At 38.4% G+C, this 26826-nt stretch overlaps 1 protein-coding gene across 3 annotated transcripts; it reads right to left on the reverse strand.

The window, feature by feature from the left end:
* Nucleotides 1-74: 74 nt before the first annotated feature.
* On the reverse strand, nt 75-25676 carry LOC146524836 (uncharacterized). 3 transcript variants are annotated; one of them, XM_085171881.1, is made up of 18 exons: nt 25348-25676; nt 22219-22396; nt 21227-21423; nt 19608-19711; nt 19229-19293; nt 17695-17953; nt 14110-14300; nt 12868-12993; nt 12637-12765; nt 10841-10963; nt 9730-9865; nt 7852-9266; nt 5931-6788; nt 5074-5411; nt 4832-4931; nt 3858-4368; nt 3080-3208; nt 75-2257 (listed from the first exon to the last, which is right to left on the reverse strand). In XM_085171881.1, exons 2-17 carry the CDS (start codon nt 22378-22380, stop codon nt 3093-3095), a joined length of 4830 nt encoding a protein of 1609 aa, XP_085028007.1. In that variant the 5' UTR covers nt 22381-22396; nt 25348-25676; the 3' UTR covers nt 75-2257; nt 3080-3092. The 3 variants fall into 3 exon arrangements, with proteins under 3 accessions (XP_085028007.1, XP_085027988.1, XP_085027998.1); XM_085171862.1 differs by having other exon boundaries at nt 17695-17956; XM_085171872.1 differs by having other exon boundaries at nt 75-2226; nt 3075-3208; nt 17695-17956.
* Nucleotides 25677-26826: the final 1150 nt, after the last annotated feature.

Genomic DNA, 26826 nt, shown 5'->3' on the forward strand with positions numbered 1-26826 from the left:
ACAGCAAAGCATTTCATAAATGGCTAAGCTGAAATTAAAATTTGGAAGCTGAACTTGTAAATGAAATTCCCTCCTTTGATTTAAGCTCACCTTTCTCTGGACATTTTCTAACCTATAAACATGAACTTTGGATGTTCACGTGGTGGGTCACACCGGGATGTAAAAATTCATGTATTCATTCTAGTGGATTGCAGCAGGTACTGTACTTGCAACATAATAATTCTGCATTTTCTTTACTTTTGGTCCATTTTTGGCCCAAACATTCTGACCCACAAATTTTATAACGGAGGGCACAATCATCAATTATTATCAAAGTTGCATTATTCACTTTTATCTAACTTCCTTAAAAGTTGATACAAAGAGAGAGTCAATGGTGCGAATATATCTTCAGGAAAAAAAAGTGTTGGTCTAAGGTAAAAGAATAAACCTGACTATCTGATTATAATGTTATCCAGGGAAACTTTGGGTCCTGTCAGCCACGTGAGTGTTACTTTGACACATTAACACCCACCTTAACATGGTTTCCCATCCCTATTACATTGAGAAAACCTCTCTAACAGCTCGAGGAGCATGGCAAAGTTTCCAAATTTCCCACATCTAAATCCAATTAAGAAGCCGCAGGACATGCAAGAAAAATCCAGATCCATGGAAGCCCCACTCAAATAATCTGCTGTCAACATCCTGGTGCCAAACACCATGGACACCCCAGAGGTCCAGCGTCTGTGCTGAGAGCTTTGTTGGAGGCAAGAAGGGAACCTTATTGTGGCTGAACTGTTTACAGTGACACAGCCAAGTAAGATATACTAATATGCTAGTTAGCATGGGTGTTGGTGTAATTTTGTCTGTTAAGCCAAATGTCAAGGGGGTAAACAGAAGAGCCGAGAGAAAACAGAAACTCTCCAGGAACTGTTCTGACTGACTGGCATCCACACAACCAGCTGGCACGCAAGTAGCTATCGCAACACAAAGAAAATTTTATGAATTAGTTCTGGAAATATGGCTGCAAGTGTCTAGAGTAAATATTCCACAGAGGCAGAGTCTGTTCAAGGGTCATACCAACCTTTGGTACCAACCTTACCAAACTTAACTACAACATGCAACTCCTTCAATGTACATGAGGACCTGTGAGTATAACTTTAAGTAGAATTAAGAACCTATCCTTTACCAGATCAAATCCTGTAAACACAATGGTGAAAATCTGCTGTTTTCGGGTACATAACAAACTTGACATTTCTCCCAACTCAACTACAAAACGATTTACATGTTATCTACAAATGTGCAAGAGGAAAAAGCAAATAAATTAAAAGCTATTCATTATAACACACCAGCTTAGTTCATCTAATTCTAACAAAGAAAAGCTTCACATGTTTAGTTTATGGGAATTTTGTTTTGTGTAACTACTGAGAGTGCTTTAGTGTAAGACACAGAAGCAGAGCGGGAGAGGGAGGAGAGTGGGAATGCAGTGTGTATCACCATACATGGAGCGGAAACCAATCCAGGTTACACTGAGTCATAGACAAGCTTATCCCAGTCTCTCTCTATCCCCCACACACAGAGACAAACAGAAACACCAAGATAGGGACACAAAGGTGCAAATTCACAGCTAATAATTCACACACTCACAATATGTTTTCACACATCTTTTTCCTAAAACCACCTCTACCAAAACACATTCAAGTGTCCAAAAATAAGCCACCTGAAATGGTTTAAAGATTCAAACATATTTGACACAAGAGGCCTTCCTTGGCTTGACCCTTTTGAAAAACAAACTTATCTTGACAAGTGCTTGTTTAGAAAAACACCAACTAGGCACCGTTTCATGCAAAGTAAGAACGGGCTAGGCCCATAACTTAATTCTGAGTTACGAAAAGCTAAACAATCCCTTTGGAAAAGTAGTTCAAGAAACATCAACAAGCATCACTAAACCACCACCTCAGTACCTAAATATACAGGTGGGTGTAAAGTGACACCATTGTGATGGACAGCAAAGTCTCCATGTGGTAATTTGTGGATAAACTAGAGGCCATTAAAACATTTTTGGATCCACAGTGGAGGTGTTTATTCTGTCAGTGCAGGTCTAGTTATCTGCACACACACGTAAAGAAGTCCACAGCTGATTGCAGCTTTTTAAACTGCTGCTGTGTTTGTTTCAAGGTTTTAATTGCTTTGAGTCTGTTGTGCAGCGGCTGTTGTCCATTATTCAGGTTCATGGTAAAGCCAGGGCGAGTCAGGTGTTTCCAAAAGGTCTGCAAAAAACCTGTATGCAAAAACAAGAACATTCAAGGCAGTATTTTAGTCCTGGATCAAATCCACATCCCTTTCAACCGATTCAACCGAGTTATATGGAATCATGCTATATAAGTAATCACATTACCACTAACAATCAGCTCCTATGTTGAATACCTCCTGATTTTCCTTTGTTATGATAAATATTAAAGGCTGTGATGATTTTTTCCCTGTTTAGAATAAGAAGCATATTTTAAAAAAGGTGTGAACCACCAAAAAGACGCATGACTCACAGGGTGATCTTGTTAAATTATTATTATTATTATTATTATTATTTTATTTTTTGTTAAATTAAAAGCAACCAGATAAGCATCAACATTTGTTTCTGGTTTCTGTATTTCACATAAATTCTAAACTATTGGTGCCTGTGTGTTTGCACTAAGTAAAACAAATTAGCTTCAAACCTGAAAAAAACAACAACAACAACAACAACAAAGCAAAACAAACAACAAAAAGTAGTGACAATAAAAGTATTAACAGCTTTGTCCTTAAAGTAAGTGAGATCCCTCTGCTGGAGACAGGGAGTTATCACATTTGCCCAACTTATCATGACAGATTTTCATCTTCCCCCTATAAAGTGAATGAGAGAGACTAAAATATGCAATTATGGACCAGACATGGGTGCTGACCGAAGTTAGAACCAATTAACCTTTAGAGTTGATCTGGATCTACTTGATCCAAGGACTTGGAGGTATATTCTTACTACCTGATTTTTTATTTTATTTTTTGTTAATATCTTGGGATGTTAAATCTATTTGAAAATGGTTTTTTTTTGATAGTGTCTGGAGTTTACCTCTTGCTGTGTTTTAATCCGTCTCGTCCTTTTCGTCGTCTTTCTGGGAGACAGGTACTACAGCGGTGCCCAACAAACCTCTTCTCACAATATAGGGACATGCAGGACCACTGGGAATGTCAGCAAAACCTAAAGGATGGAGAGGGGAAAAAGACAGAGGGTTAAATAAAAGTAGAAAATAGATCAGAGTGGGAAAGCACAGAGACAAGGAACACATAAACAGGAAACCCACAGGGAATCACAAATACTCAGAGACTGTATGTACTTATGAATACTGTTAATAAATTAAACCAAATTTTAATCCAATCTATATTTTGAACTTTAAACTGGTCACACAGTACCCGGGAACACAAACTGAAAAATGCCACATTGCTTACTTTATTCATTTACTTGTCACTATCTTAGAAAATGTGTTAAATATCCAGACACAAGCAAGCAGAAGCTAAAAGTTGAGCTGCCATGTAAGTGAAGCTGTTTGGGAGTTGTGCAGTTTCACCATTTTATTTGTTTTAGCAAACCTACTGGCAAATAGTGCTACAGCTTGGGGGGTAATATAATCACTCAAAGGTGCTCAAAGGAATATTTGGCTCACTAGAAGTTATCTGCTTCACTATTTTAACCATGTAACGTTTCAGCTTGCAAGCTGGAATCAACTGGTGACTTGGCTGTGAGAAGAATTTTGTACTAATTGGTAAAAAAGTTTTACGCAACTCCCTCCACAATAACTTTAATTACTTTTCCATATTTCACTCTTCAGGCCCACAAACAACAAAGTTACCTTTCATGACGACTTCCGGCAGGCCGTAGGGTTCGTATTCTGTGTCGTCAAAGGCAGCTGACAGCTGCGTCCTGTTGCGGCGAATTCTTTCAGCCAGACGTGCCGGGTTAGCTGGGATGGGGAAGGAACCAGAAAACAAGATTTTGTCTCCTGACGCCGCCTCCGCAGATAACTGGACAGGAGACACAGGAGGGGAATCCACTGAACCTTGTTCTTCCTCCTCCTCAGTCTGAGTGTTAACACATACTGTTGAAATGCCACGAGGATTCAAACTCTCCTCTGTCTGACTGCTGACACTTTTCATTTCTATCTTGACAACTCTGTCTGAGAAATTAGTCGTTGTGTTTAGTTTGGCTTCTGTTTTGGTCGAATCTGGCTCACAGACTTCGCCTGAGTGATGTTGAGCCATTTTCTCCAATGTCATTTGGATGAGTTGACTGTCTCTTCTTACTTTTGGACAATTTTCTGACCATTGTGTGAAGTTAATCTCCTGGTTTTCTTTTTCAGATTCCTAAGTCAAGAGACAAAACAAAGTGACTTAAGAATTAATATTTCATCTAGTAGACAAATAAACGCATATGCCTAGGATAAAACTGAAAACCATTGCATTTTATCCAGTACTGAGGGCAGACAGGTGTTTTAAGTTCAGGTGTAAAAGTACAAATGCTTTATTTTATAGGTAAACAAAACATCTATTTAAAATGTCTCTAATATGATAAGAATTTCTATTTACAACAGGAGCAGCTCAGTTCTAACCCATTTATTATTAAAAATAAATTTCCCCAAATATGCAGGCTTACTTCTCTACAGAAATGCCTTTATGTGCACTGGCTAAAAGACTTCCTAGATTCCACTAGCAATTATCTAGAATTATTTAATTTAAAGGACTCTTTTTTTCATTGTAATTTACACTAAATTACATAATGACAATTAGCCGTCTGGTATATAAGTGAGTGACAATTTATAAAAATCACCTGGTCAGCTGTGGCAGTGTCCTGTCTGTATCCTTGAAAAATTTCAGCAGTTTTAAAGGGATGGAGGCTCTTTGGTTCAACAAGGTTGCTGTTCTGCAGTCTTGTGGTAAAACAAGCAAAAGTTAATTCCAGCTGATACCTGTACACTGTACATATATACTTAATATATGCGTTTAACACACAGACACAGAGGTGTGATCAGTTACAAGTTATCTCTGTGATTGCAGAGTGTTGTGTGTTACCTGGAGAACAACATGCGGCCCTGCAGTCTGTTGGAGGAGCAGGAAACGAGTAACTCGTCTTCTCTGATGACTGTGACGGTTTCCTGGCTCTTCTGTCTATCCAGTGTGGGTGTCTGAACCGAATCCTGAACAGGTAGAGTTTGAGGCGAGCACTGGGTCATCTCATCTGTTTGCTCCTGGTTTGACTGGGACTGTGTGACAGCAGAGGTCAGTTCATGGGTTTCACATTCCTCAAATGTTGGTGCTGTTTGGGAGGCCAGTCTCCATACAGCAAGCTCCTCTGCCTGCTGCTGGGTCTCCTCAGAGAGAGCTCGCACCCTTATCTGCAGTGCCTCCACCTGGACAGAAGGAGAATGACAGTAGGCTGAATCAATCGGACATAAAACTTAAATATAAAACAAATAAAAGCCACAATATTATTAAAAAAGTAATTCTATATTCAGCAATACAGATCTTATTGAATATTTTAATGTCATAAATCATTTGATACTCAGTCCTGCGAAAGAGTCGTATTAATTTGTCCAATTACAATTTAAGCCCCTAAAAGTAGGGGAGGGTATTTATAAATATTTGCAATTTCTAAATTATATTTTTGTTTAAGCCCTTGAGTAGAAAGACTCTACTTCAACTGGATTTTAACTGCTTTATATAAAATCTACTCTGGCAGCGTACAGAGCCAAAATGATGAAAATCGTGCCATCACCCAAATATTTCCACTAGTTAAGACTACCATCTAGCATCTCATTCTCCATTAGCCCACTTGTATAATTTTAAGTCCTATACAACTAACCTATTATATTTTTGTCACTTTTCATCTTTTCACATAACTGAAGGAGAAAAAAAATCACTGCCATTACCTGTTGTTGTAGTTGAGTTACATGCACCTCAGACATTTCCTCCAGGTCTTCTTCAGCTCTTGTGTTTCTTTGGTCTTCCTTTTTTAAATCTTGTCCTTCATCTTCTTCCTTCATACTTGACTCCAGTCCCTCAGTCATGACGTCATTCAGCAGACTCAGTGTCCCGTCTTCTGCCAAGCAGGACAGTGCAGCATTTGGTGTGTTTTGGCTTTGTGTTGGATCGTCTTGATTTTCAGCGTCAGTCTGTAATGTCAGGTTTTGTGCGTCAGAGATGGTCAGGCCCTCAATTCTTTGTTTCAACAGCTGATTCTCCCGTCTGAGAGTGAGCAGTTCAGTAAGGATATCTGCTTCTTTTCCGCTTTGACCGCACTCAGTCTCTACAATCACACAAGCAGAGTCAGGGTTACTCTGAGTTTTGTTCAAGTCTATAGATTCAGGATGCTGGTCCCCTGTTTTATTAGCTTCTTCACTGCTATCAGGTGTTGCCGTTTGAGCATCACATGTCTCTGGCTGACTTGCATCACACTGTGCTTTCAAGTCACTCTCAGGCAGTGACTCTGCAATCTGACAGGTGACTCTCCTCTCCTTTTCCTGTTTTAGTGAGAGCTCTGAATTCTCCACCGGCTTCTCATCTCCCTGTTCTTCACTTTGTATCTGTTCCTCCACCTCTTTGACCATCATCTTCACCTCATCCTTTTTATCATTCTTTAGTTCATCCAGCTCTTGCTTGCTTTGTAGTAGTTCCTGTTTTTGGCTTTGGAGGGCGCTCTCCTTCTCTTGTAGCTCAGTTAGAAGGCCTGCAATGTGCTGACTCTGCTTCTCAAAGGCCATGGTTAGCTGCTGCGTCTGACGTGTCACCTGACAAGAAGAGAAGGTTGAAAGAAAAAAACAGAAGAAATGATGACTAGAGAAAGTAAAATACCAATGGGGTCTGCACTTCACTGGTCACAGCTCACAGCACAAAACACATTTTAAAAAAGCAAACCAAAGGTCTTTTTCTTAACCAATCTTACTTCCTTGAGGAAAAATGTGTATAAATGCAGTGAATTTGCTGTTGTAAATTTAAATCATTATGACCACTTGTAAATCAGGGCCACACAGAGATTCAGGTCACCTTACTGGATATGCAGAGTTTACTTTGCTTCTATCAGGACTGATGTTTACCTTCTCAGATTAGCACTGAACTGGTACCCAAAGTCTTATCTATCTGCTCGGGTTGCATTTAAACAGTTTGCAACTGTTTTATTGACTCCTATACTTTTCTGTATTTTCTTTTTCTTTTTTACTGCCTGCTTTTTGTTTGTCTTTGACTGGCAAATCTTAATTAACTCTTTCGTAACCTTTAGAGGCCATCTTATTTCTTAAATAACTTACAGAAGGAAGTAACATTTGATTTTTTTTACTTCAGTGAGATCAGTGATATCTATATAATGATATCCTAATTTTAATATTGTGTTTACAATAACACGATTCATACACTGCTCAAAAAATAAAGGAACACTTTATTGTTTTTGGTTTTTTTTTAGCTTCAATGTGATTAAACTTCAGGACTATTAATTTGGTCAGTTGAGTAGCAGAGAGGGAGACATGCAGTTACGCTAGGAGTGCTGGACAGAGCCATAGAAGGTTGTAACCCATCAGCACGACCAGAATCTGCTGCTCTGTGCAATGAGGAAGAGCATGTGCACTGTTAGAGTGCTACAAAATGACCTACAGTGTGCCAACTGATGTGTTTTCAAAGTGTCCCATAATTGTTTTGAGTAGAGTATGAATTCAAGATTTAGCAATAAACAAAAGTACAGTGATGACACATGAATTAAGCTGTTCAGAAGTGCAGAACATTCGAGAGTGACTATTTAATATAGAAATACTTAGGTTTGAGAAATTTAGTGCACTAATCTATATATCCAGCATCATTTACCTGGCTCTGCAGGGCCTCCAGTTTAATCTGACACTGATTAGCGCGCTCGGTCTCCTTTGCATTCTCATTCTTCAGTCGCTCCACCTCTTTCACCAAATTAGAGGCTGTAGGCTCAGCCTTCTGGGGGTCTGAGGCTATTCGGCCCATCTGAACATCATCTGACAGAGGAGAGTGCTCGGCATCTATCACATTGCTCTTTTCTTGGATGATGTCTGCTGCTGTCTGAGAAACAAGCATGTTGTGTTGGTTGGTGGACTGGCAGAAAAGGAGGTGCTGCTCTGGTGAAGGCAGGAGTGCGTGGCCACAGCTATTGATGTTGGAGTTGAGCTCGTCATCACGAAGAGTCAAATACGTCAGGGGAGTGTTTGCATCTGTGTGCTTCTCTTCTTGTATGGGTTTTCTTTTTTGCTTCAGTTCTTCCACTTGAGCTTTAAGTTCTGCCACCTTCATGCTCAGCTGTTCCTTTACATTAGCGTCTGTGTTTATTATTTGGCTTCTCTCCTCTTCTTCTCTCTTTTTTTCCTCTCGCTCTAAAGCCAGCTGAGCTTTCACCTCCGCCAGCTGTTTTTTAAGCTGAATATTAAGCTCTACCATTTCACTCTCCCTATCTTGTTGTTCTTTGTTTTTCTCTTCCTCCTGCTCGCTTCCCCTCTCCTTTACACGCTCTATGTCTGCCTCCAAAGCAGTCATCGCCCTCCTCAGCCTCTCTGTCTCAGCTCTTTCAGTCTCCAGTTGTGTCTTCCATTCCTTTTCTTTCTCCTCTTTCTCTGCAGCCTGGCTGGTGTGTTTGCGGCTAAGCTGTTTAAGGCGGGTCCTGGCTTCTGTCTCAGCTCTTCGTTGGGCTTCCAGGTCCTCTAGACGTTTCTGCAGTTCTTCTCGTACATCTTGAAGCTCTGAACGGAGCATTGCATTCTCCTTTTTGAGGTCTTCAGAGGGAACGGTCTGCACAGACTTGAGAGCAGGTGTCTTTTCTGCAGAAAGGGTCATATTTTGTGTCTTAGGTGAGTGCTCAAGACTGATCATTCTATCAAGATCTTTAGCGTTAGAGTTGTTGATGGGCGTATGAGAGACGTCACATTCTATTGCCTCATTTACAACTTTGTTCTCCTCTTCATTAATTTTCCCTTTGTCTCCTGCTCTCTTTAAACACTCTGAGGAGTCTGGGGAGATTAAGGCACTGATGTGTTCCGAGTCAATTCCTTCTCCTGGCTCTCTGTCAGAAGGATAAGACACTCTGATATCTGTCCTTCTCTCCTGTGCATCCTCTTCTTCCCTCCTCTGCTCAGCTCGGTTTGAAGAAGGCCTCTTGGTTTGGGCTGACGGTCGAGGATGATGAGATGAGGAAGACTGAGATGAAAAACTCTGTCCAACAGGGCAAAACTGCACAGATTGTGGAGGAGGTGCTGACTTTTGCTCTAGAATTAAAAGGAAAAACATTTTTAATATATACAAACAAAAAAACTTAATAAACATGTGCTCTCTTTCTAATAAACATGTGCATTAGTGGAAAAGTTAAGTGTATTTTTAAAAGGATAACATTCATCTATCACTAACCAGCAGGGAGCAGCACTAGGATAAGTCTTATGTGCGAAAGAGTAATTTACATGACATTGAGTATATAACTGTCATGCACAATCTAGGACTCACCCTCTTCAGTAATCAATCTCCCTTTTTTGCTGCACAAAATAATAAATTACTACAGGGCAGCATTATCACAATAAGCCCACTAAAAGACACCAGTACAACAAGCTCATGTTAAGCATGTGGCCATGTGAGACTCCAAAACCCTGACTCTTGTGGAGGGAGGAAAGACAAGCTACTCCAATCTCCCATGACTAATAAACAGATTTGGCTTCGTCCCCACAGTTTATGCCTCACCCTGTAGTTCTTTCAGGAGACGCAGGGTGTCAGCTCGCTCATCCGCAAGTCTCCTCCCCTCCTCTTCCAGAGCTCGCTCTCGCTTCCTGCTCTGCTCCAGAGTCACAGCCACGCCCTCTGCCTCACGCACAGCTTCCTAATACAAAGAGCAAAGATAGTCAAATGAGGTGGGATGAATCCAGTCAAATCAAACTTACTGATTTTTAAGTGTTCAGCTTAGCTGGAGGGAATCTTCATGACCAACGATGGACTTTTAAGGCCTCTTTTTCAAATATCTGTCAGAAAATTTGATTGATTTCCAAAATATGTCTGCCATGACATCTTTAATGTCAGTCTATATGTTATCAATTGTGCAAGAAGACTGCCAGATGAGGACATGCTGTGTGTAATATAAATGGATTAAGAACAACCCAAACAGTGTCTCAACAGCTAGAAACCACAAACAAGCTACAGATGAATGCAGTATATATGTTGCAAGCGTATGAACATGTAATAAACTGCTACAAATTCTAAAAATGTGGGCGTTTTACATCTTCTGCACTCTCAGCTTAGCAACAATAACAACAACAAACACAACAATAGCAAATGTCCTTGCGCATCAGAAAGGCTTTACTAAGACTTAATCATGTAAAGTTCATTCCAGGGCCCGTTGGCCAAGGTAAGTCAGTAGGCCAGCTGCTACCCCATTTGGTCATGTAACAATGTTTCCACAAATCACAGCTATAAGTTCATCTGTAAAGAAACACACTGAAGCAGCCCTTCACTAAGAATTTCTTTTCCCTTGCATGCAGCTGTCTTTTTTTCATATTAACCCTTTCACGCATAGTGGGCACTACAACAGACAGCCATTCAAAGGCTGTTTTCTTGTATTTGTGTCAGTGTTGATGTGTGTAGTATTACAAGTATTACAAGACACAACTAAATAACAGTGAGGATAACGCTAATCCGATATCTTTAATAAAACATAATGATGGAGCTGGATCCACACTTATTGACTAACATATGGCACATAAGGATGGTCATTACCCATTGCTCATCTAATGAATAATTAATGCAGGCCCTGACTCCTAACAACGTCTGCATGTATCAGTTGATGATCACTATGTGTTACCGTCAGTTTGGCTTGTGTCTGTGCTTCTTTCTTCTGGCTCTCCTTCAGCTGTCCCTCCGTCCATTTCAGTTTCTCTTTCAGAGTCTCCAACTCTTTCTCCAGCGCCTGCTTCTGTAGAGAAAGCTGACAGAGGGAATAGCGAAATAGTGAGAATGAATCCAAACAACACAACAGAGAAGGTATTTAAAAAAAAAGAAAGAAATGAAAGTAGGGGGAAGAAAAAGCAAAAACAATAGGAGAACTGGAAAAAAAAAAAGGGAATGACTTGTTTGCCTTGTTTCAGGTGCAGGAATCACAGCCAGTGAAGGGAACAGGAAGCAGGACAGATATTGATGTGTCTAACATATCCTCTACCTCTCTCTGGGTTATCAGCAAAGACTCAAGTAGATTAGCTTCCCACCAGTTCTCATCTAAAAATTCTACACATTATACTCATATAACTGTATATATGTAGCAATATTGGGAAGTACTGAGTAAATTATTTGCCAATTAATTATTTTTAACTTCAGTGTAGCTCTTTAAAGACAAACTTTTTTGTATCGGTCACTAATTAGTCACTTGGTTTTGTTACAATATTGAGTGACCCAGTAATTCTCAGTCAATGAAATGTCACATGTAGTTTAACAACCAATCAAATCTGAAAACATCTGATACTGATTTTATCAGCTCACTTAGTGAATTTCAATAAATGTAAAAAGATTTAAAGAGAAACAATAAAACACATTAATCAGGTGTTGGATTCTCATAACTGAAACTTCATGCATGCACAAAAAAACACAAATAGTAAGATGCAAATTCCACAAAGGCCTGTATAAAGTGCTCATTACCTGCAGCTGAATGTTTCTGACTTTATATGTGAAACTGTGCTTCTATTGTTAATTTACACAGTGTAGCTTTATCAGATACAAGATAACACCTGTGTGGTTCACAAAGAGCTTACAGTAACGTTTAAAGGACACTAGTAAAACTGAATAGCTATTGTTAAGACGGTATTTATATATACACAGAAGGTTATGGACTAAATTTATTTTCTTAGAGATTTTTTTTAAATCTAATAAAAAATTAGTGCCACATCATTCCTTTATGTTAAAGACTTCCAAAGTATAATTTTTTAAAAAAGGTTTTTAACCACAAACAAAATTTGCACTCTGCATTCATGCAACATGCCTTAAAACACTTCATACAAATCTTTCACCGTCATCCCACAGCCACTGTTTCACGCCTTCTTTTGCTGAGCACTCCATTTCTCACACACAAGTTCCAAGTTTCCGAGTGGTTCAAGCTTCCATAAACAAAGAAAAACTGAGCAGTCACACTGTCATTACCTTCTCTGCTCAACCTTTCCACTGGGGAAGAAACCGAGAGGAGAGGAGGACGAAGCGGAGAGGAGAGCAGGTGGAGGGGAGAGAAATCAGAAACACAGAGTCGAAGACAGTGAAAAAGAGAGAGAGAGAGAAAACATCACAGGCACGCAGAAAGTGTGGGAGAAAAAGTGAGATAAATTCATTGACCTTGGGTCCATATAATAAAAACAGTCCCAGGACAAGCAAAAGGTAAGATGGGAGAAGGACAGAGAAAGGAAATACTAAAAACAGGAAAGGTAATGAATGTATAATAGTATAATTATAAACAATAGCATAAACAGAAACAGTATGTCATATCTTTTTGGTCCTTGGTTTCCAGTGCTGATAGCAACTTTATCTTGATAAATGCATTTGGATGCATGTTAGAGGACTTGTTGATCTGGTTAATGTGTAATATTTTGAGCGTATACTTGTACATGTGTGTGCATGTACCTTGTCAGCCTGTGCCTGCAGGGCATTGTGGAGCGTTCTAGCCTGTTGAAGCTCCTGGTTGAGCTTATTCACTTCCTGTTGATGCTGCTTCTCCAGACACTGCCTCTCCTTCTGAAGTTCTGTCAAATCCTAGAAACACACACAAAAAACCCCCCAATAGAATCCATCAATCTATGGGAAAAAGGAAATCAAATGAAAAATGCTTTTCCTTTGCTTTGATGTTCATCTCACCCTCTGATGTTGTTTCTCCAGCTCTTTGCAACGCTGTTGGTGTTGCAGTCTGCTGCTTTCTGCATTTTGCCTCTGACACTTAAGCTCCTCTTGTAGTTGCTTCAGTCTTTGCTCAGCTCCTGACGCCTGTCATGGAAAAACATATGCAGCTCTTTACCTGAGTTTTGCTCTATATGATACATCTGATATTACTTAACATCAGGTACATACTGTTAAATGTCAGTGAAAACTGATGTGTTTGACTTCTTATCACCAAAGCAAATCTTTTGCATTTAATTTGCTTATGACTTGAGATGATTAAATCTCCAAGAATTTTGTCCTGATGCAAACCAAAGTTCCGACTTATAGACAGTTTTAACACATATACCCCATGTGTGAATATGAGCATAAATTGCTGTATGTCTCTCTCTCTCTGGGCCCTCTGTTAGACACGGGTCTTGCCCAATGATAGCTAGGATAGGCTCAAGCCACCCACTACCTTAAAATTGAGAAGCACTAAAAAAGCTGGATGGATGAATAGATGGAGGGCATAAAACACGTCATAATGCTGGTTTTGCTATACAAATAAACATTATTACTGCTATTATTTTATTTGTGAGAACAGCTCTAATCATTTAGCACTGGTTAATGGAAAAATTACTGAGGTTTTTCCTTGTGAAAACAAAGCCTACAAAAGAACTCCTCCCAAATCACAACACTGTAGCAGTAAGATAACTTTGTGGGTTTTGAATGTGCGTGCTTGTGAAAGATACTGCAGTCACACAGTAACTAAACTGTTTAAATGGCCACATGTTTGTGTTTACATTTTGTAAAACATAATTATGAGTCACTTCCAGGATTGCATTTATATCTTTTAACACATCGGTTACATTTTTTTTCTTTGGTTGACTTGCTTGGTTTATTTCAGTCTTTCAACTATGATTTAGAATGACCTCACACTGAGATGGTATTAATTAAATCGGGGAAGCACAACCGCACAACTTATTCGTACCAGATGGTTTTAGGCTGCTTTACAGCACAACAGGAAAAAGGCCCACCATTTTTCCAGTTTTTTCAAAGAGCACGTTAATATTTCAGGGAAGACAAATGTTTTGTTAAATAAGATCAACACCTCTGCCATGTCAAAAAACACCAGAGTGTCAAGAAAATATGGAACATTATCACTGAAATGAGATGTTTGTTTTCAGCAGTAGTATTAGAAGCACCACTACCTGTAGCGGTAGTATATGTGCATGTGTTTACCCGTTCACTGTCCTGGGCCATACGTGTCTGTGCCAGGCTAAGCTCATTGGAGACTTTCTGCAGGTTGAGTTCCTTGGCGGCGAGCTCCTTCTTGGTTTGCGCCATTTCGTTCTGTATGGACTTCAACGTCCTGTCCTTCACCAGCAGCTCCTCTTCCAGAGAAGACATACGACTTTGAATTTGAGGCGACACTGACAGATGGACAGAAAGAAGTATGGTTAATAATTTCAACCATCCATTTTCGTCCACTCATCATCCTGTTACCAGAAAATGTTTATAAATTCTGTGTTAGTCTCATAGAGATAGGAGAAAATTTATAAGCATTTGTTAACTAATATTTATACTTTTTTTTTCAGAATTTAAAGAGCACCTTTAATTAAAAAAACAGTGCTCACAATCAGTGAGCTGGGATCATAGAATGGCAGAATGGTAGCTGAGTGAGTGGAGAGTGACCAAGAGAATACAGGTGAATGAATAATTGCAAAAACAAACAAATCCATTTCCATTACCATTAAGAATATCTTGATTTCTGATAAAAACAAAACAAAACAAAACAGATGGCTGACAGTCAACAACACTTAGGGTCACAATCTATACACACTGGTGCAATGAATCAAAGTTATAACTCTATATGATGCACTTAGATCCAGCCTGGGGAGGAGACTGATGATAAGGATAAAAATCAATTGTGTGCAGGTAATGCATTGTCAATATTTTAACTGTCCCATTTTAAAATCTCTCCAGGCATATATTCACCTACCAAATATAATCACATTTTTTTCCATTGCTAATCTAAAAAGGAACAATGTTTTTTTGCTACATACAACCCCAAGTAGAAATCCTACCCAGTAGCCAGAATAAATCCTAAACTGCATGTTCTGTTATCAGGAGAAACATGGCTGCAAAAAGGCACACCTAAAGTAAACATTATAACCCCACCCCCACCCCTCACGACAGTGTCCCAGCAGCTTTTATTGTTTCATATTGACCTGTCTCCTTCCTCCCCTGAACAAACACAAAAACACCCAGTGAGAGCAACAGTGTTACATCACAACTACAAATTGCAGTAAGAGTCACTCTACATCATGAAGCCAGCCTGGGAGCAGGCAGAGGAATCTCTGGCCAGTAATTTCTACACAACCTCTTATGTAACGAGTGCAGCTGAGGTTACACATGTGCATGAGATTCATGGTGACAACACTGTTCGCTTATACTGATGTTGCTGTCACTCTAAGGTAAACCAAAACTGACAGAATTTTGTCATTTGGACAAAGCTTATAATAATATTTTGAGTGAAGTGGGCAACACATTTCAAACAGAGAGACCTCGCAGTGTTAATTATGGCACCTGCCAGCAATTTTATCTATTGTTGTTATTATGTAAATTAAACAATAAGAGTTCATCTGACCTCAGTTTTCTGTACATCTGTCCTTTATTTAAATCTTTATTTGGCTTAGAATTAAAACCCTCAGTATAAACTGACCATAAGCTATAAGTGTTTGCTGTAATAAACCCAGGCCCTGGAACAGCCTGTCTATAGACACAAGGTTGGTTAGCAATATCAGCACCAGAGGTTGTACTATAAAGAGAGAATAATGGTAGAATTATGGTAGACTGGCTATTAGAAATGAGTTTTGAATATAACAAAGTATGAAAAGATCACAGTGGTAACATATTCTGGATAATCATAGATAACAAATAATGCATGCAGCATGCACATCAGTGAAAAATGAAGCAAATGCAGTGGTGCCTTAAAGCTGCATTTTTTCTAATGTCCAGCAGGAGGGTGACTCCTTTGGGTGACCTCAGTAAACACTTTCCTGATGACTTTACAGGCTCAGTAACTTGTTTCAGATCATCTTACTATTAGACATAAAATCCATGAACTCCACCTACAAGATAGAAGTGGAGCAACCAAACTTGACAGACAGGTACATTTCAGGCCTCTGAAGAATCTTATCTATATAGGATCATGGATAGAATCAGGTCATTTTGTTGTAGAGAAACCTCAAAACAACAGGCTAAAATTACATTAATAAAGTAGAGCAAAACCTGAATATGGCACAGGAACACCTTGGCACACACACAAGGAATTTTTCCTACTCAGAATTTTTTTCTATCTTCAATTTAATTAGCAAGAACCAACACCCCTATTTCTTTTACTTGACTCATTGTGACTAAGTATATAAGTTTGTAAAAACAAACAGACCAAACAATATTGCTGCATGGGCATGTTCTAGTATTATTAATATTATCCAGTTTGCACATTGACTGACCACTTATCAATAACGTAAGAGTAACATAACGCAAGAGTTCGCATCCAAGATAGGAAAAGTGAAAATATTCAGTTTGAGTGATTTAAACAGTGTGACATCACAGTGGCTATATCAGCATAACATGCCTTAATGTACGGTAGGTTAAGATGATTTTATTTTACTTTAAATATATTGTATAAGGCTGACACAGTTTAACAAATAAAATACAGAACACGAACCTTTTATGCATTACATAGAGTTTCTACCCATTACTAGTTTCAACTGTTGCACGCAGTTGAGACTGGAAAGACTTTAGATTAAAACTGGACACAAGAGTCATTGGCAATTTGCTCTAACTGTGATATATATTCTCAGCTGAAAGCAGGCAACCTGCTGAGACTTGCTTTAGTGTTACCACCAAAGAAAACCATGCAGTCTAGTAGTGCAATCTAGACGTTACCTACATGGATCCTGATTTGTTGCAGTCATTTTACATTTCTTTGATTGAATCAAAGATCGAAGAGATTTCTATGCATCTCTCATCATGGAACGATATCAGACCAGGGTTTAAATTTAAGAGCTCTAATGTTCAGCTGTAAAAAATAAAATTAAATTAAATTAAATTTAAAAAATTAAAGATTCAAATGACCCCTTTTATGTGAGCACGAACAAAGCCTAAGGAACCAAGCCTGGATTAACAAAGACAGTTGGTAACCACTGTTATTGTAGAGGGGATTATATAAATACATACATTTTTAGCACTCTCCAAGCAGGTTTTAGAGCCATGATAAAATCTCATAACTAAACAGTTATGTTAACTGAGACTTCATTCACTGAAGCATAAAAGACATTTTTTAATTGAATTTATAGACATAACAAGACAATGCATAGGTTTCTGTAAAACAAGGTAACCAAGTTTTTGCCTTTATTGGGAAAGGAAAAATTGTGATTACCAAGGCCAACTCTGAGCCCACCATCTCTGATGGTGGCTTTAGATTTTGTTAATTTTGCTAATGTAAAGAAGCCTGGCTAATGTTTAAAAGAAAAAAAAAAAGTCAAATCTGCTCCTTATTAAGTTGCTGTGTGTGTTTTGTTGCTGAAGACTGCAAAACATCCAAATTAAAATCTAAACTTTGAAATCAGAGGGTGGTTCCACAGCAGGGGTACTGAGTTAAGTAGATAATAGCATATCCATACTGGCTCCTGTTGTTTTGGTAATCCAGCTAGGTTTTTAATCTTGTTTTAGGATAAATGCTGCTGGCCTGAGTTGCGTGCGTATATATCTGTAATTTGCAAATGGATAACACAGAGTAATTCCATCCCCACTCACTGTCTGTCTCTGTCCTGCGGTCCTTCCCATAACCCCCCTGCTCTGACAGGCCTTGATTTGTGACATCAGAAGACGGCATCAAAGGGGGAGAGGGCGGAGGTCGCCTCCTTGCTGCTGGTTTTGTGTCATCCCGTTCCCATGGAAACACACCCAAGGGAGTGGAGAAGGTGTCCGATTGGACAGGTGTGTGGCTGTGGCGTGTGCTCTTGTGTTGTTGTTGTGGCAATGAAGGTGTGGGTGTCTCAGAGAACTGAAGCCGCTGCTGAAAAGATGAGAGAGGGTTTAATCAAAGACAAAAAAAAAAAAAAGAAAAAAAAGAAAAAAAAGAGGAGCAGCATGAGCAGGAAGAGGCTCGACAAAAACAAGGCTTAAGGACTCAAGGTTTTGCAATCAGACTAATGCAACTAAGAATTACTAACTGATGTTTTATTCATAACTCAAGAGAAATTGCTTCAGCGTGCACAGCACCTTTAGTATATTTCAAATGCTGCTTCAGGATGAGAGATCGTGAAAGAAAAGTCAATGTTCAGATGTAAGAGCACAGACTTGCTGTTACATTTTCCTAAAACTTTTCTTTTGCCTGCCAGACCTGTACAAACAAATGCAGCAGCACACTATGATGAACATTAGGAAAAAATACAAGCAGGTGAAGCAGGGCATAATTTTACTGAAACACTCAAACCAGCAATAACTTAGTAGCTTGTCTGAGTAGTGAAAGCCTGTAACAGCATATTCCTCTGTACAAAGTTAAAAAAAACATTCCACAGAAGGTGCACTGAAGTACATATTATTATTGATGAACCTGGGACAACGTAATTTGTATTAAACCCATAAATAAAGTCATACTTCTTAAAAAAAATACTGGTCTCATTTTTTAGGAATAAACTTATAAATTTCTCACCTTTTTAAAGTTTTTGGTCTTCAGTTAAAAATGTGTATATAAAGTTAGATTTGGTCATCCTTTAAAATTTTTGATAATACTGCCAATCTTATCCTTTCAGCTGACTACTAGAAGAAAGAACCTTGCTGTTAAACAAAGAGCTGCGAGCCATGCTGTTGTTTTTAACATCTAAATTTAACCAGAAAAAAACTCCATTATAAGGACAGAACAACTTTAAAATACGAATTCTTCCTGTCCTTATCACAAGGCCAGAATGAGATTTGAGAAATAAAATAACACCCTGATAACAGACACTGATGCTCTTTAACCTACTATAAAAACTCTTAACTACATTGTCATGTTTAAAAATAGAGAAATTAAGTACAACGTTGTTTCATCTGTTTTTTTTTTTTAATGCACCACGTGCTGCAGTAGTTCACATTTAAGAAACAGTTACAGCCATCTGGGCCACTTATTTGGAAAGACTTAATTACTTAAGACTAAAAGGAAAACTAATCAAATAAGGAGGGATGTTTTGCTTTGCTAATAAGACAGTTAAATCCTCCAAGTAGAGAACATCAGCTTTCAGCTACAATCCACAGCAGTCTTGGATTAGCTTACACATAGCTCATGTGAGAACATGTTCAGACTTACTCGGATGTGAGGAGCCCGGCTCTGCCCTTCATCTCTGTGCCCCTGTTTCTCTTCCTGTCGGCTCCCTACAGGGCAAAAACAAAGCATATGGACTGAACGTAGTACCTACAACCGATCACAAAAACTGAACAGGAACAACAGCTGTAAATTACCAAGTGGTTTAGTGACGAGAGGAAAGACAAACAAGCTGTCCTTAGAGAGTAGAGGGCTGGGAAAGCAATGTAGCTCAAGGGGGTTTATTTATATCCACTGCTCATTTGGGACTCTGGTGGTTTAACTATTTAATTTTCTTAACTGTAAAGAGTTTTAATAAAATATTAGAAATAAACTGCCATAGAGATTAAACCAATTAATAATTTTACAGTTTAGAAAACTGTACCATTGTGTTCCCAGGGCGAGCCTGTATTCCAGCAGGGAGTAGAAAACAGAGAGGTATCTGGTGACCTGATGCTGTTCTGCAGCTTCTCTAGCTCGGCTTCCAGCCTGCCACAGAAAGGAGACACAGAGTGAAAGAGTTTAGAGTGGGAAGAGAAATGGAGATATTTCTTACAGGAAATGAGGGCTGAGGTCAAAAAGTCAGATTTGCTTAGAAAACATCCTAGCTGAAGGACGAGATCCAGTAGTATATGCATAAACAATGACAACAGCTGGCTGAATTCTCTACAAACTGAGAAAAGCCGTTCCTTCAAAATGTAGTTTAACTCTTTTAGTCAAGGTTACACTGAGCTATCACTTATGAAAGAAAAGTATGCCCTACCACAATTCATAGCAATATGTGCCATCCAACAATCATTTAAAAAAAACATTAACATAACTCATCATGTACTGTAGATGATGAGAGAGCCTTCAGAATTTTAGGTTGAGGAACATATATGCGGTTTTTTACTAACTGGTGAACCTCTGCCCATTTTTACTTCCGAGAAACTGTCAATTCACCTAATTAGTTCAAAATGTTCCTCTAGCGGTTCCTATTTAGAACCACCTTTCTTAACCATTTTGATCATCAAATTCAATATAAGCTAATATAAGCTAAATAGTAAAATGTTAAAGTTTAAAAATATGACATGTTTTCTATGTTCTACTGTTAATAAAAATGGGCTTATGAGATTTGCAAATCATTGCATTCTGTTTTTATTTACATGTATATGGTACAATAGTACTTTTCTGTTTTATACAATAACCTGATAATATAATGAAAAATCAGAGGGGATAGAGCTTTCACAGTTGCAGCTCTAAGACTGTGGAACAATATGCCACCGCATGCCAAGCAGGCTCCTTAACTTATCGTTTTAAAATCTTGCTTACATACTTTTATTCCCTGGCCTTTGAGCCAGTGTGATATGCTTACTGTGTTTTTAAGTTGCTTTTTATGTATTCCTTTATTGTTTAACTTCTACAGGTCTTATTCATGTCAGGTTTTTTGACCCTCTGGCCTCTGTTCATCTTTTATGTTTAGTTTTATTGTACAGCACTTTGGTCAGACCTGTTGTTTTTCAAAAGTGAATTATAAACAAAGTGGTCTGGTAACCATTAACAGTTAGTGTACAATACACCAATTAATTAATAAATAAAGCCACTTGCATGCAAATTACTGGAACAGAGCAGAAGAAAACATATCTAACAATTACTTTGGCTAATGCAAGTATCAGATTGAATAATATAGGGACTGTACCCAATCAACATCCAAAAAGCTGACTGGGACATCTCCATTTAAGACAGCTTCCTATACTATCAAAATGTAATGTCTATTGTCTGATTTTTAGTGCTGCATGTAGTTCCAACAATCAGTTTTCGTTTTACCTTCCAAATCCCCCCCTTTTACCCCCCCGCCCCCTTAAGACAGATTGTATTTAACTATCAAGTTTAATTCAAACTAAGTTATCCTAAGAATACCAAACGTCACTATATTTCAAACATTCAGTGAAAACAATACATAAATACCAAAACCAGATGGATTTAAGAAGCTTCTTGCCTCTGTGGTTTTTAGCTCATGCTGACCTTTTGATTTCCTGGGTGAGTTTGTTGTTGAGGGTACGAGCAGCATCTAGCTGGCCCTCAAAGGAGCAAACTTGGGCCTGCTTAGTCTGAAGCTCCTGCGCAAGGCGGTCCCTGCTCGTCACCGCTGTCGTGGCCTCATCCCGAACGTTTTGGAGCTCTCGCTGCACCGACTGCAGCTCCACACGTACCTCCTCATACTTGGCAGGAAAAAGGAGAGAGAGGGAGAAGCATATATTTAATAATTATTTAAGGAAATCCTGCTACAGATGACTCACCCTTCATGACAATATTTGCACAATATTATAATATTTAGAGAAGATTAAAATGACAGGAACTGTATTTCCTTGAAGAGCAACATGTAGGTCAACTTTTTCTCTACATTCATATATACAATTTCTTGAAAAGCTAATGCATGATTTTATTCTTTTGTGTAATTCAGATGAAAAAGTGTGCATTTAAAGAAGCACTCATAAAAAATACTATTTCCTACAGATTATGTAATTTTTCTGTGGTCTGCCTAAGCGCTCAATGCCACAGCAGGTGGCAGGAGCAGCTTCCTGAGCCAGTGCCAGTGGATCCATGGTCAGCAGTCAGTGAGAGACTGAGCTCTCACTGATCACAGAGATACAGGGCTACTTGTTAAGTTAAATTTTAGATAATTTCCAAATTGAGCTTCCAATAAGAAGATTTCCTAATGTTAATCTAGATTTAGCATATTGTTTTTGGAAAAGGCAGCATTACATCAACCATAATAGGTACTATGGTGGTGCAGTAGTTAGTACTACTGTCTCACAGCAGCAAGGTTCTTGGGTTGAACCTGCTGGCTGACTCCAAAAATCCAGTCCAGTTCAGAAGCATGACAAAGTTAGATGATTTCTTACAGCCTTAACTAAACTTGCAAAGTCAACAGTACCAAATCACAAAGTTACTAATACTTGTGTTTCAGTTATTTGTCATGTAAACTGTGTGAGGAACAGTATAAGTGTTCATACTTTCACAGTTTGCTTCTCAAGGCTTGTATGGATGTTGTCCAGCTGCAGCTGTTTCTGCTTGTTTTCCCTGGACAGCCGTTCATGATGGATTTGCAGCTCCTTCACCTTTTGCAGGACCCGTCCAGACAGCCCTACTGTCCAGTCCTCCTCAGCCCAGCTCATTTCTTTCTGCCTGGGCCTGAAAGGGTGGGAAAATTATATCAAGAGCTTGAATCAAAGTTCATTTTTATTTAATTCCCTCAGAAGAAAACATTTCCTTTTTAAACTGAAAGGTCACTTGGTTTCTAAGCACTTGAGGTGACAGACTGTGCATGGCTTCACAAGGCATGGTGCTACCTAACCTTTCCTATTCATAGTTGGCTGATCCAGAATACGACAGCTTATAAAGCCATGGGATTTACCAGAACAAAGAGGAAGTATAGGCCATTTATAATCCCAGTCATATACTTATATGTGGCATGTGTTATAATTAGTCATAAAAATGCTTCCTACTACAAATTTGTCAATCTACTTCTACAATTTTTCATATTTTTTATTTAACACGAACTGGCATATTAGTGTGGCAAGAATAAAGGAAGGTTGTGAAATCCATGCATGATTAAGTTTCAATCTTTCATATATAAACAAAACAATGTTGGTAAATCAAATGCAAATAGTACTGTATAATTTATTATGAGTCATACCTAAATCAACTCTGCTGCTAAAATAAATGTAGTAACTTGAAGGCTAAGTGCGTATGCATGTGTTGGTACAGAGGATTCAATTGATAGCATGTATATCTAAACAAGCTTCAATCATGTCTGCCTTTGACTCCGTCCTGTGTTGAATGTTGCTAAGGTTTTGAACCCTCAGGGAGAAACTGGTTGTCACTGTTGGGCAGCTGTGACTCAGTGTTTCCCAACACAGCCTTCTTGCTACGCTCATGCATCACTGAAAGCTGAAAGTAAATATAATCTCTCTCAAATTTCAAGTTTACGTCAAGGTTCTTCCTCAGACAATGCCACATCTGATGGCTGTTTTAAAGTCTCTTGTTCAAAACATTGCATTTGCAAGCACTTTGTTAATACAGACAAACAACAACAACATCACCTGGACACGGATAAGCAGAATTAAAGATGAGAGCATTGGAATGAAGAAAAGCCTGACTGAAATGGCCTGAAACAAACTCACAGAGGTTAATTAAAAGCTCAGTTTGTTCTTGCATTACAGCCTCAAGGCTGTCAACACCAAACTCACATAGTTTCTGTCATAGCATACGTGTCACGTCACTATTTACCTGCTTCCTGGCAGAAATACCCGACTATAACTGAGAGGAGCCAGTCACATAACACCCAGAGTGACTACAAAGACTGGACAATAACACTTTTGTACAGGGGACTTAAGTGTCTTTTCAGTTTCATTAGGATGACACGCCAATCTGAGCATTACTGAAAACAGTATACTGGTGCACAAGCTGATTACTGTTAAAGGCAGCAACTATCAATTACTTTAAGTAAGGATTCATCTGATTAATCACTATTAGTGTGTAAGTGTCCCCATAAAAGTAAATTAACATTTCTAATCGATAAAAATATAATATAAAAGAAAAGTAGAGTTTGAGAAGCCTCAACCTGGGAGGGTTTGGCAACTTTTCTGTTTGATAGTTCAACATCATTACTAATTACAGGTTCTAATCAAAGACCATGAGCAGTTGTTAACTGCCAGGATTGGGTTAGATCTGCAGGTGATCTTGAGGTTGAAAATCTGGTTTTTCATGCAGTGCTCGTTTCACAATACAGCACATGACTGTCAGGGTGAAATTACAGAACTTTTTAGTGTTTTTGTTCCACAGACAACCTAAAGTCAAGAAGGAGTCAATAGTGGACAAGTGGTCTCAGGCACATACAGTCCTGTGACAAAATTGTCATAGGACTTTATGTACCACTGTACTTTCTTTTTCACATGATAGTAAAACATATGTTGTCTTTCCCCTGCTCATATCTATTTCCTCTTCTTTCAAGATGGAGGAAGCCATTCAATATTTCATCTACCACAAGTTAGAAAACAGCCACCAACTTCAAACTAATAATTAATACAACAAATAATTTTTTTTCTTTCCACTTTAAAACAGGCAGAGAAAACAGAAGGCCTTATACAAAAAGTAATGGCATGACAAAAGAAAGCAACTCTTTAAAAAACAAACATCAGGGAATTAAAAGATTAAAAGACCATGATCAAACATGTGATGTTAAAGAATGTGATCATTTTATGCTATTGCTCACGACACCTTAATAAATAAAGTACTGAATGTCAGTACACAAAAAGGAGATGAGATATATAATTAGTACATTACAGCAGATAAAATATGAATACTACATTCGGTCGTACTGATCCATTATAATGTCATCTGATATTTGTTATCTTTGCACTACATTTAGAAAGCAATTTTACTTCTGTTTTATTTTTCTTCTGTTTATACTTATCTGACTTTAATCTGTACATAACGGGAATGTTTCGTTTGTCATATTGTATTCTGTTTTATTTCACCGAGTCACACCATACTTATTTAAGTTTATAAGTAGGCGTTTGGAATTCAACGTTATCGCAGCTAAAAACGTCAAGCTTTTGTAATAACGTAGATCTCATCGTAAACACAACCTACAACAGAATACCTCAAATAAAATACAATAGAAACACGATTACAAAAACAAAACAGCCCCATAAAGGTAGGATAAAACAAAAATCACAAAGATGAATGTTATACACACACACTTTGGAAATATAACCATTAATTTCTAATTAGGGACAAAAGCACGTCGTCTCTTAATGAGGTGGACATGTGCAGATGTAGCACATAATAATGATGATGATGAGGAGGTGGTGATGATGATGAGCAGGTGGTGGTGGTGGTGGCAGGGAGCCAGAAGTTGGACCCTGGCCTGATCACGAGGTTCAAAACTCAACACGAGACAAATGACAACTTCAAACTAAATCTCACTTTAACAGCCACGGAGGTAGAGAGTGAGTAACAGCAGCAGTAAGACCAGCCGAAAGTAACTTTTCTACCGCCTATTAGTGTTTGTTGAGCGCTGAATGACACACAACTGTAGCGATGATGCTACCAGCTAGCCACGCAGTAAAGCTACTTACCATTCACTACTTCAGTTACAAAGGGCGCCAGCCGCCGGGGAGGCGCACACACTCTCACACACGCAGGCGTGACAGGGCTCTGTTCCCGCTGTTAGAACCAGGCTCCGGCTCTTCACTGTTCGGCGAAGATAAGTTTAAGTTTAAAGCGAGAGGAGCTAGACGCTAGCGTTGACTGACAGTTTTCATAGGTTGAGACGAGATGCCGCACGGCTCGTGCAGCTGACAAGCCGGAGTCGTTGTGGCACGAGGCGGAGCGGGGCGGGAGCTGGTGACGTAGCAGCGGAATGTTTTGGGAAAAGTCCTCGCGGGGGTGTGAACCTCTGATGACCCCTAGCGACGTCCATTGCCAGTGGAAACATGATGCTGCTAATTTAACTGTTGCTAACAAACTGCTCTGTATTTTAATTTTATACATTCTTTATATATTTTATTTTTATGTTTGACGATGTCTTATATATTTATTTTAACAAATGTATAAAAATATATTGTTTAATACTAATATGATAAATTAAAAAAAAAATAGTAAAAATTATTTATCTTATGCTATATTAGGACAGTTTTTTTTCTGTCCTGTCTTCCTCCCTTCACCTCCAACAAGTTGTTGATTGCACAATATTGTTTAAGTTAGTTTTCAGCCCAAGGAACGTACATAACCCACCACACCTGAACTATACATAGAATCTAAAAAAAACAATCTGCAGGTTTTAAATTATTTTTGTTTGATGTTAACAGACGATTAGTAAAGAGCTATTGAGTGTGGGTTTCCTTGTGGTTGTGTTTCAGGGCATTTTTCTTCTTAATGTTTATTTAAATGATGATCAAGTGACCTTTTTCCACAAGGTAGTGTTTGCTTGTCTCATATTTAGTTTAACTGTGTATAATAATAATAATTTTTATTACATGATTATTATAATAAATAATAACAAAGTATATTATGCTATATAATAATATTTGAAACTGTAGTAAATGAATTAGGAATTGGGTATATAATACTTTAAATATTAAACCGCAGCAGAAACACACACGCAGAGACGCACACGCACAGACACACATATTCACTGACCAACCAAAAAACAACCACAAACAAAAACACCATTAGAAAATATGGTATTAGCAAAGAAACATTATAAATGTAGGTGAATAAAGTGCAAAGTTTGCCTGATTTATGAAAGAATATACAACATCCTTAAGTATAATTGTTGAACAGTTGTACAATATGTACTTTAAGAGATTAGAATGGTATTGATAGAAAAATATTTGGTGGATACATTTTGGGATGCTTACAAGTAAATAAGCAAAATAGCCCAATGATAAAGGTTTCTTTAGAGTGAAAGCTTAAACTCTTATCTTCTCATACTGCCACTGTCTGGCAGGAGCAAAGCAAGGATCCACCCCTGAAGTTTGGCCACTCCACCCAACTCAAGTTAACAGGATATGCACAGACTTTCATCCCTTTCTTTCTTACTTTCTTTATTTCTT

The sequence above is a fragment of the Neolamprologus multifasciatus genome, chromosome 2 (genome assembly GCF_963576455.1).
Source record: "Neolamprologus multifasciatus chromosome 2, fNeoMul1.2, whole genome shotgun sequence".
NCBI lineage: Eukaryota > Metazoa > Chordata > Actinopteri > Cichliformes > Cichlidae > Neolamprologus > Neolamprologus multifasciatus.